Genomic DNA, 12,041 nt, shown 5'->3' with positions numbered 1-12,041 from the left:
TACGCCTCAAAGATCAAATAAAATGAAATATTGTGATAATGGATTGTATGTTAATCCTCATCATAATTTATCTGGAGAACATGAAATGAAAAAAGTGACTTTTTAAAAACAGCATTTAACTAAACATTGATGTGACTTGATTAATACCTTGCTTTGCTTTCTTGAGTTATAGTCGTACACGATCTGGCTGCATGAAACCACATCATCACCGTCGTCATCCAGATCATGTTTTAACTTTGTATTATTGCTAAAACAAACAGTATAGCATTACTTATTAAATAAGGCAAAATGCAAACTACTTTTGTATGCAGAGTAAGACACAAATAGCTGTAGCAGCTCAGCGTGTTGTCAGGCACTCACCCAGATCTGCAACGGACCTCAACTTCACCAAATCCACACCTTCAATCAACATTTCCTCACTCACCTGACAATTCTCCACCAGGCGCTAGCACTAGCAGGCCCTCGCTTTGTCTCTCCCACAGCTCCAGGCCACACCCAGACTGGCAATGGACCTCATCTTTTCTTTATCCACTGAATTCAGGTGACACAGTGGCTCAATGATAGAGTCGCTGCCTCACAGAGCCAGAGACCCAGGTTCAATCCTGACTATGGGTGTTGTCTGTACGGAGATCGTCCGTTCTCCCCGAGACCCCGTGGGTTTTCCCTGGATGCTCTAGTTTCCTACCACATGTATAGAATAGAATTAGTGTATGGGTGATCGCTGGTCAGCGCGGACTCCAGGGGCCAAAAGTCCTTTTTCTACACTATCTCTAAATGAAACGGTTCCTCATTCAACCTGACAACCCAGAGTTCCTCCAGCAGTCTTTTTTTTTGTAAACTAGAATCTGCAGTTCCTTGTTTCTACATTTGCATGCAAAGTCTTTGATTTTCATAGTTTTAATACGGCAGAATAGTTTTGGGTATGTGGGATTAACAACGTTACCCATTTGTGCTACAATACAAGCATTGTATTGTTTCCATTCTTGAATCACAGATTGACCCGTGTGAACTATTCACCTCATTATATGCTTATGTGCACTAAAGATCCTCCATCTGTGTTTCAACCACTCCCAGCACAAGAGGTAGCTACAGTTGATGTTAAATACAGCAACAGAGAGATAGCTGGAGCGCTTCTGGAAGATTCTCTGCAGAAAAGAGCTGATCGCAGACACTGGGTTGGAGGTGGGTGATGTTTGGGGGGTGGGGGGAAAAGAGAGTGGAAGTAAACAGGGATTAGAAATAAAGGAGGAAAAAGAAAAGTTATCAGCTGGGGAGAGGGAAAGAAAGATCTAATTCTATCTTCTGCAACTGCAATCATGTAAATGCTCAGTAAGCACTTATTTGTGTTTTCCTAGATGCTGCTCTCAAATCAATGGATTGAGAACTGAAATACAACTCAGTGACAAGAATAATTGTAATTCAAATGGAAGCAATAATCAAGAAACAGCAAAATACCCCTATATCAGATCCATGTCAATAGATATGCTATTTACACTTCTGTGTGGTACCAATCAAATGACCACACACAACTCTATTGCTTTATTCACTAATTTAAGTTTAAAGAAAAGAAAATATTAATTGGATCATTCTAGCCTTTCTTGCATGCACCATCATCCAAGTTGTGAAAGATAACACTTCTGAGAAAAGGGAAAAAAAACACAACCCACGCAAAAGTTCATATTTGCTTCGACTCCAGCAACTCTTTGGCTGAACGCAAAAGTAGTGGATCCCTAACTGTTGCCTTTGGTGTGTCTAACCCTATATCCAAGCAACTGGGTTACCTGTTGTCATTCTTAATCCATTTTACCCCTTGTGGCAAGATACAGTTGAATGCTTGTCTTAATCTCTTCACTGCACTTCTCAACTTAAATTGAAGTGTTCTCACGACACATCTTTGATCATATTTTTGGTCCAGATATCTAACATTCTATTACTAACAGCTTAACAATCATTTTCAGCTCTGTGATGCATCTTTAGGTATACAAATACATTAATTATTCCACAAATAGTTAAATCTTTTGAATTTATTGAATAACATTTATAAAATAGGAAATTAATTTCCTTCTCATCAGCTTTCAATTTCTGTGTCTAACTTACCAACCTTGAATTACGAATGTTTTCAATCTCGCTGTTGTAACTGTGGCTTCTGATAATGGTCTGGAATGCCTCAGTGGGGTCAATGAGGTGACCCCAGACTTTTGATCCAAGTCGATCAAGGATTACCATGAAACACTGCAGAGCTGGCCAAAATGGATCAGAAGCATCACCTACAGTACAAATTGGTGCAAAAGAAAGTCATTAACAAATAGCAACTTTAAACATTTTCCCAGCCTATAACACCAACAAGGAAGATGCTGTACTAAATATATCAAACTTCAATTTTCATTGGTTATATTAATAACGTTTTAGCAGTCCTAACCGCTAAGTTAGCCCCAGGACTTAGGGCAGTGGCACGCTCTTGCACATTGGCTCAAAATATTATTTTGAGCCCCAATAATGGTAGTTTTAAAAGGGCAGAATTTATAGGGAAGTACCATCACTTGTGGACACTTCGTGATCCAGCATCAGAACAGGTGAATAGTAATCACATAAGCTGCAGCAGGTTAGACAACACAGCAATGACCCCATTCATTTGCATACAAAGTGAATTTTCCAAAGAATCAACACGTATTGGATAATTTACATTTTGTTAAAATTCATGGATTTAAAGTTTAAAAAAAAATTATCATAAGTATCATATTTAAACTGTTTTATTCTTGCTTATTTAAGTTAAATGTTTAATCTTTTTATTTTAAATGGTGTTTTTCATTTTTTATAAGTTTTGATTGTCAAAAAATTCAACTAGTCAACTAACTTGATAGCTCAGGTGCTTGGTTTAAGTAGTTTTCTTCAACTATTTCACGGGTCGAGCTTGTTCTCGCATCTCCACCTGCTGGCACACTCACTGTCCATGGAAGTAACAGCGTTACGTTGAGAAAGATACTGGTGCCATGTGGGGAGTTCAATTAAGGATCAGACCAGTTTCGGAGCATGTCGACTCTGGCAACTTAGAAGTTCCAACTTTCTACATTGGTCCATGTTGAGTGCAGAGACTTCAACATGGCAGAAGGGCCTGGCCCAGGAGGACTAAATATAATCGGCACTAAAATAAGAATCAGCAGCACAGATATTAAGGTGATATTAAGGTAATAAGAGGCCAGTGCAAGATCATTCAGTTAATCTATACAGAAAGAGGTCGAGATGAAATTTAGAACTTCGTTTAGCAGAGTAAAAGCCATTTACTAATTTATTATTTTGTCAAGGAAACATAATTGCAGTTATTTGCAAATTATAACTGAAAATTATGTCAAAATAAAAGAAAATAAGCCATAAGGAACACTACAGAAGGCTAAATTCACGTGGGTCATTATTTACAAACAATTGCTTTGATTTACACAAGTTTTTAAAAATAGCAAACAATCTTGAATTATCTCTTTGGAAAGATAATTTCTGCCTCTCAACATTGAGAAAAAGATTGCTGGTTTATGAAAAAGGCAAAGCATTCACGAGCTTCATCTCAAACAAAGAGAGCTGATGTCTTAATTAAATTAAAATGTAAAAAATGTATTTTGTTTTATATTTGCTAATCTTGCATTTAATAAAATTAGCCTGCATAAAAGTTCTTTATTCTAAATGTTATTACATGCAGATGAAGGAAAATAATATGCAGAAATTGAATAATGTGAAAAATCAATCTATTTTACATTCACATAGCCAAATTTGCATACAGGAAATCAAAATGAAACTTATCACTACAGGAAACAACAATAATAAAAAGAAGCAGTTCTCCTGAAGGCGGCGGCATTTTGGTCCAGTGCTTTTATTTTCCCAACTGAAGCTGCTCTTTTTTATCACAAGACTACAATGTTTAGAAATAAACAGAAGTATTTGATCCAGTCTCTCTTGCCTGCCCTGCCTGCCATTAAGATCATGATTGATCTACTTCAACTCCACTTCCCCCACTCAATTCTCAAATCCTTTGATTCAACAAATGTCCAAGATCAGTTGTGAATATATTGAGTAACTTAGTCCACACATCCCTTCAAAACAAATAATTACAAGGATTCATGACTCTCACCTCATTTCTATCAGGCCAACTCTTTGAGACAATGCCCCTGGTTCTAGACAATCCTTTTGGTGGAAGCAACCTTCTAGCATCTATTCTGGCAATCTTGTCTGGAATCTTAGAAGGCCCAAGAGGTCACCTTTTAATCTTTTCAGAAAGTAAGGACCAATCTTACTCACTTTCCCCTCTTGGACAATTCATCTCAGCAATCAAACAAATGAATCCAACTCCTATCCAACTATATCCTTCCCTAGGATCAGAAACCCAATTTAAATTCACCTTTTGCATTCCAATCCCTTTACAATGAATCATTTGTTTGCTTAGCTGTGCTTCAAACCAGCACGTAACGTTGCTGCATTTCATGAATCAGCACACAAAAATCCATCTGTACATAACCAGTTGTTCACCAATTTTTAAAAATAGATTTATTTCTTCCTAACAATGTGTTCACTTTGCATTCATAAAATACATGTGTCTTCTTCACAGCTCATTTTCCCCACCTACATTTCTATCATCTATGTTACACCAGGTCTTTATATTGCAGGAAGATAAAATGTGAAGAGCCTAATGTGGATTACATGGAAGATAGACAGGCAGCATCTCCCGAGAGAAGGATGGGCGACGTTTCAGGTCAAGACCCTTCTTCAGACTGAATTATATGGGTCAGATAGGTTATATACAAGGTCTAACATAATTAGCAAACACAGATTTTATCTGTGGCTAACCCAATAAAAATAAGCATTTCTGTACCTTTATGCCACACCTCACATTGTATGACATACCATGTACAGAAATATCTAGACACACCTGGTTTGCTTTTCATCATGGTGTTCAGAATGGACTTCATAAAGTCGTTTTGTTTATCATGGGAAAGTAGTAATGAGTCCATAGCTTGTTCATCCAATACCAGCAATAGCATGCAGACACCTATTTAAACAAAAAATTATGAAAACAAGCATCTCAACAATCCAATTCTCAGCATAAAGAATATGTTGATTATTTGAATGCAAACTATTTCCTATTTAATGAAAGCCATATTCCAACATTATAATTTGCAAGCAACTTTGAAGTTACTGTCAGGCACCTCAGTCACGTGAATAGAATGTTTTACTTTGACAGATCAACACAGCAGCTTTCCCCTTCCAAAAGGAAAGAAAAAACAAATGAGCAAGGTACAGTACTTTCTAAGAATAAGCACACTGTTACATCACAGCAAGAATTTGCAGAGTTGTAGATGTAGCCTAGCCATCACAGACCAATTATTGTCCCGATCTACTGCCTCAGAAAAGCATAATCAAGGATTCCGTCTCCCCACTCCCATTGTGCAGAAGATACAGAAGTTTGAGTGTGCAACACCCGACTCAGGAACCCCCTCTATTATCAGACTCCTAAACTATTCTTCCACAGGATAGGATACAGCCCAAATCATTTCTACTCCATTGTAGATGTTGGACTTTATTTTTGGAACAGGTGCTCTACAATGCTGAGAACCATATTCTATGCTCTGTATCCTTCTTCTTACTCTACCTATTGTACTTGAGTTTGACTTGATTATATCTTGATTGTATCTGTTTGGATAGCATGCAAAACACAGCTTTTGGCTGTATGTCAGTACATGTGACAACAATAAACCTAAACCTACTCTGGAATGCATTGCGTGTATTTTTAAAAGCTAGACTAGTTTAAATTAAGCTAGTCATGCTCCTAACATGAGATACATTTCATATGAACACTACCACACCACTTATGGCGAAATCAACCAACATAACAGCAAAATATTAACACTGTGAAAAAGATTTTCCTATCGTAACCTATACAGAAAATGACATCTAGGCCATTGAGAATATTTGAAAATTCAAAGAGATTACTTTTACCTATTCGTGACATGTAAACACGAAGAATCTTTTTGCAATATTATTTTTAGTTATGAGCTGCGATATCCACTTTTGAACAACAAATTATGCAACAGTGTCCTGTTACCCATTACCGGTTTTAATTTTCTTGCATACAGACCAATAGCATTTTAAAAATCACTCACCGAGCCAATAGTTCTTGTGGTTGGTAACATCGTAAAGATGGGATGGTAAAAGAATCAACTTCCCCTCTTGCATTCCATAACTATTATAAAAATCTGTATTTTCAAAAAGGTCCAATTCAATAACTTTCAATAAACAGGTTATCACTTCCTGCAGGTCATAGAAGTCATCTCGCTCCACCTTTCCAAGAGATCTGGCAGCAAGGATTGCCCATTTCCTGATCTAAAAACAGAAACACTCATATGTAATTCAATAGTTTTCAAAAAGGCAAACAAAAACTTTTGAGAATTAGCTGCAACCAAGTTAATTGATTTTCATCCCAGACTCCTAAAGATTTCCCTATCTAGCAACTACAAAGAACAAAAGACCAACATTAGTTCTTTCTGCATCAAAACCCATAAAACATTGAACTAAAATCTGCAGATTCTTTTGTGAAACAATGTCATTTGAATTTATTAGAGGAATTCATCAATAGTATGGTCAAAAAGAGATAAATCATCAACCCGTATCTTTCCTACAAAAATTCAAAATGTACAAAGCACAAACATAAAAGCTGGGTAATTACAAGGCTGGGTAATTACAATTCTCTCTGAATTGTCTTTTTGACAATTTGCATTTGCTCAAATATCATCTGAATCTTGACATTATGTTTAATCAATCCCTCACGCCATCACATTTTGTATACTGTACAGATTTATGTTAATAATATATAATTATGATAATTAAATGCTGTTATTTTGAAAGCAATACATCCTGCCCTGTGGTACTTGTCAATCTTTTACCATTTCAATGTTACATATTTGCCCTTTACTATTCATAGAGTAAGGCAATAACTGGCATGATCGCTTTTACCTGTCCACTCACAAGTCTTGATGAGCTTGCAGTGATTTTGGTTATCGCTGGCAAAGAATCCAAGATTTCCCATGGTGTTGTTGGAGAAGGAGCTCCAGGAGTTATAGCCAGCAGCAACGTGGATCATTGATACATTTCCAAACCAGGACTTGGAAGAGAAACTACACGTCACAGGTCGAGACCCGAAACGTTGCCCATTCCTTCTCTCCTGAGATGCTGCCTGACCTGCTGAGTTACTCCAGCATTTTGTGAATAAATCGATTTGTACCAGCAACTGCAGTTATTTTCTTATACTACACGTCACAGGCTTAGGAAATGCTTTTAATAAAGGTGGATAAGTAACAGTTGTGAATTTTGAAATCCATCAGTAATGAAGTTGACGAATGGGCGCCATTCAAGCAGGCTGCTCTTCCTTAATTACTTTAATTTCCTGAATGCTGCGGTTGTCAGAGTGAAAATGGAGAGAACCCAATAACATTCCTCACACATGCCCTTGTAGAGTTTGTGAAAACTTTAGTTGGTTAGGACATGAATCACTTACCTCAAGAAATTAAGTATTTCTTCATCCCTTCAGATTTTGGAACCAAAGGGGCTGGCCCAGTTATGTGTCTGATCAGTCTATCTCAGGAGAGGGTGGAGGAAAACCCCATTAATCCCAAGAGTAAATGGTCCTCAACTGCCACGTGTGTGACATTATTAGTTTGCACTCCTTACTGAATGCTCTCGAGCTGCCTTGCACAAATGCAGGAATGGAGGGGGCACATTTTCACAGAAATAGTGTACAGAATTGCAAACTGAGCAATGAGCAAACATTCCGCTTCTGACCTTTTGATCAAATGACAGTCAGTAATAATGCATTTGAAGATGGTTAGGACATTGCCCAAAGAATCTCAACAGCAATTTCCACTGTTGATATCCAACCATTCAAATTATTTCTGCTTCTAGAAATGGTTCCACTGCTTTAATTTTTCAAACAAAAAAAACAAACTTTTACAGAAAAATTCATATTATAAGTCATGGCATTAATTACTGCAGACAATATTTACCGTTTCGTTTGGGTGTACCAAAAGTAGATAGATTCCAGCATACTTCTCAAATATCTGAAAGGAGAAATTCCCCTGCTCCATTCTGCTGAGGGCATCAACAAATAACTCACCTGAAACACAAAGTTATTACAATGCTTTTAGGAAGTTATTATAAATCTTCGTCAATGTTCAAGTAGTAACTAAAATAGGCGGCTAAATTGTAGCCTCAAGTTGCAAATACAGACACTCCCTGACTTACGCAAAAGTTATGTTCTGTAAACCTTTATGCAAGTCGGGGAGTGGCTGTCTGGGTTAAATTCCGTAAACCCTTATGCAAGTCAGATTTTGTGCAAGTTGGGATCATCTTCAAACTTGGTACAAACACAGAGCTGCTGATGCTGGTTCATACTGGAGAAACTCAGCAGGGCAGGCAGCATCTCTGGAGAACATGGGTAGGTAACGTTCGGGTCGGGACCTTTCTCGGCCGCTGGATCATTAACAACTACTTCTGGGGCAAATTATTAATTTTAGAAATCAAATGAGAAATTTCTTTTGGAGCTTCCTTTAATTCAGTTACATCTCGCCTTAAATAATAAGGCCAAAAGGTAGCACCGTACTCTGGGCATTGTTTTACAAAGCCCTGTATAGTAGGATGAAGACGTTCCTGCTTTGCAGCACTCCATTTCTCAAAGAGGATAGCTCATATTTCTCCCACATTATACTCCATTTATCAATAGCCCTTTGCAGTCCCTCGGCATTCATCTCTCCACGTGCTTTACTACCACAAAGACGGGGGAAAAACAGTTCATATTCCTTTATCCTATTATTAATTTCAGTATTATCTTAGGGACCTACATTTTATCAAAAATACTAGGGCGGCATGGTGGCACAGTGGTAGAGTTGATGCCTTTCAGTGGCAGAGACGCGGGTTTGATTCTGACTGCGGGCGTTGTCTGTACGGACTTTGTACGTTCTTCCCGTGACCTGCGTGGGTTTCCTCAGGTATCTCTGGTTTCCTCCCACACTCCAAAGACGTACAGGTTTGTAGGTTAATTTAAATGTAAATTGTCCCTAGTTTGTGTAGGATAGTGCAAGTGTTTGGGGATCGGTGGGCTGAATGGCCTGTTTCTGCACTGTATCTCTAAACTCAACTAACCTATATTTTTATTGGCTTATTCTTGCAATTTATTATCTTCCTATTTTTCATGCCCAGTTTTCTTTGCAGATTTTGGCGGCACGGTAGCGCAGCGGTAGAGTTGCTGCTTTACAGCGAATGCAGCGCCGGAGACTCAGGTTCGATCCTGACTACGGGTGCTGCACTGTAAGGAGTTTGTACGTTCTCCCCGTGACCTGCGTGGGTTTTCTCCGAGATCTTCGGTTTCCTCCCACACTCCAAAGACGTACAGGTATGTAGGTTAATTGGCTGGGTAAATGTAAAAAAAAATTGTCCCTAGTGGGTGTAGGATAGTGTTAATGTACGGGGATCACTGGGCGGCACGGACTTGGTGGGCCGAAAAGGCCTGTTTCCGGCTGTATATATATGATATGATATGATATATGATATATTTTGATTTTTTTTCAGATCTCCAGCCTACCACTAGTCTTCACAGCATTTTATCTTTTTCAATTTAACATCAACTTTAACTTCCTCGGATTGAAGTGAATGGATCTCCTTTTTTATAACGAAGTCTTTATTTCTCAACGGAGTATATCCTGACTGGGAAACATGAAATATCTCCTTATCTCCTATCATTGGGCATTTTAATCTACCTTCCTCGTCCACTTTAGCTAACTCTAGCTTCATATCCTTGTAACTGACTTTATTTAATTTTAAGATACTAGCTTTCCCACACTCAAACCAAATATGCAACTCTAGGAAAGCTAGTTAACTGACTTTGCTGAATTCATTGAACAATGTTGGGGGAAATGGAAGATGATAATTTAGACCCGGACCCTTCTGCAGACTGAATTTATTGTCGTGAAAAAAAACAGAAGTACAGATGGAGCACAAAAACTAGTTGGGCTGAATACCTACGTCTGTTGTGTTTAGCTTACATGATCCTAGTCAATGGCAGAGCTAATAAAATGATAGATAATGAATCATTAGACATTCCCGAATTCAACATTTTCAATTAAATGGATTTACCTAATCTGCTTGATTTCACAAACCTCAGATGTTAATGAGGATATCTGACCAACATAGCTCAAATTCAAAACAAGATTGTTCTTGGAAAGAATATAATTCTAATCCAAAATATAATTAATTGGTATGTACTGTAATTAATTGGTAAGACTGACATTTTCCAGTGTGATGCAAAATTGCATACTAACAAGTTAGAGAATATTCCACAACAAAGTCAAGAACAGTATTTATGCATTGCCATCATTTCTAGTTACTTACTGAGGTGTTCATGAAGGAGTAAGTAAGGGTATTTAAGGATCTCAATGATGGGGACCCGGAGGTCATTTTCAATGTCTGCCGCCATGTATCCATGGAGCTGAATTTCCTGTTCATCCTCAATTAAAAACAGTTCATCTTCTTCCTCCTCCTCCTCTTTTAGTGTCTTTTCAAAATGTTCTACCAAACGCTTAATCTCGATTTTCCATAAATTCTATAAAACACAATTACAAAAACTAGGGCTTAAAAAAACAATTACACTGTATTTGTAAGTGTTTAAGACATGTTATTCCATTGTGAGTCAGTTAAACAGAGGGCAAAAAGCAACCCTGTGGGTATCCCTACACTCGAGATCTGCAGCAGTTCTCGGCAGCTCACCACCACCTTCTCAAAGGAAATTAGGCATGAACAATTAAAGGCTGACTCAGCCTTGGACATCCACATCTCTCCAATGGATTAAAAAAATAAATTGTATTGATATAGAGGGGAATGGTAAATGTGTTCTCCACATTGAATGGCTGAAATCAACTACAGATTAGGACATGCACAGAAAAAATGGATAGACATATTGAAGAATGAAAACATGGGAACACTTATCTGGTCATGCCTATCATATTAAATAGCTTTGACGTGGAGCTGCATCTACCCTGTCTCAATGAATGGCCTGAATGAATTGGAAAAAAAGTAGTTAACTCAATAGGCAAGTGCCTCACAAAAATGTAATAGATCAAAATGGACACTGAATCAAAGATGCAAGCAAATAAATGCTGGGAAATCCATCCCCTTGCTGAATTAACTGACTATTAAAGAGAACAGAATTATTTAGGCAAGCACTCTCAGACCTGGCATGTCCATCAAGCAGCAGTGATCCCTAGCCTTCTGTATGCTCGAGACCCCGATTAATTACAGCAGACATTAAGACACTGACAAAATATTACCAACATTTCCACTCCAAAATTCTCCAAATTCACTGGAACAATAAGGGATCCAACATGAACATCATCTCCCAGGTCAACAGAGTACTGATGCCCGAGTTATGGTCAGTCAGCTGCATTTGGCAGGACTGATACCAAACTCCTAAAACACACATTCTACTTGGAGTATGGTTGAGTGAGCGATTGCACATGGAGAGCCTTTATTCTGGTCTCACAGCCATTGTCCTGATTATTTTGCAATACTGTTAAAAATCCTCCAGATAGGTTGAAAAATACGGCATGAAAACAGGTCTCTTGGCCCACCAAATCCTTACTGATCACCCGTTCAGACTAGCACAATATAATCCTACTATCACATCCACTTCCTACACACTAGGGACGATTTGAAGAGGCCAATTAACCTACAAACCCACACATCTTTGGGATGTGGGAGGAAACTAGAGTGGCCGGAGGAAAACCAGGCAGTCACAGGGAGAATGTGCAAATTCCAGGCAAACAGCATCCAAGGTTAGGATTCAAACCCAGGTATGGCGCTGAGAGGTAGCAGCTCTACCAGCTGTGCCACTCTACCATCCTTCTGGAGTCATCTTTATTACTTTGGGAACCACCCTAATCATCTCCACATGGTTTAACACAGATGTTGTTTAGTTTAATTATTCCCCTGCAGTACTAAATAAAGACTGAGCAATG

General features: G+C 38.2%; 1 protein-coding gene across 1 annotated transcript in view; it reads right to left on the bottom strand.

Annotated features, from left to right (window-relative positions):
* The window catches only part of setx (senataxin), an 89,364-nt gene that overhangs the window by 42,834 nt on the left and 34,489 nt on the right, over nucleotides 1–12,041 (bottom strand). Inside the window, exons 3-8 of the mRNA XM_078425907.1 lie at nucleotides 10,420–10,630; nucleotides 8,040–8,149; nucleotides 6,144–6,363; nucleotides 4,913–5,032; nucleotides 2,102–2,267; nucleotides 148–247 (exon numbers count right to left, since the gene is read on the bottom strand). Coding sequence (XP_078282033.1) covers nucleotides 148–247; nucleotides 2,102–2,267; nucleotides 4,913–5,032; nucleotides 6,144–6,363; nucleotides 8,040–8,149; nucleotides 10,420–10,630 — 927 coding nt within the window. The remainder of the gene's footprint in view (nucleotides 1–147; nucleotides 248–2,101; nucleotides 2,268–4,912; nucleotides 5,033–6,143; nucleotides 6,364–8,039; nucleotides 8,150–10,419; nucleotides 10,631–12,041) is intronic.

Source organism: Rhinoraja longicauda, chromosome 31, assembly GCF_053455715.1.
Source record: "Rhinoraja longicauda isolate Sanriku21f chromosome 31, sRhiLon1.1, whole genome shotgun sequence".
Taxonomy (NCBI): Eukaryota; Metazoa; Chordata; class Chondrichthyes; order Rajiformes; family Arhynchobatidae; genus Rhinoraja; species Rhinoraja longicauda.
Note: the sequence above shows the minus strand (reverse complement) of the source record. Positions and strands in the feature narration are given on the sequence as shown.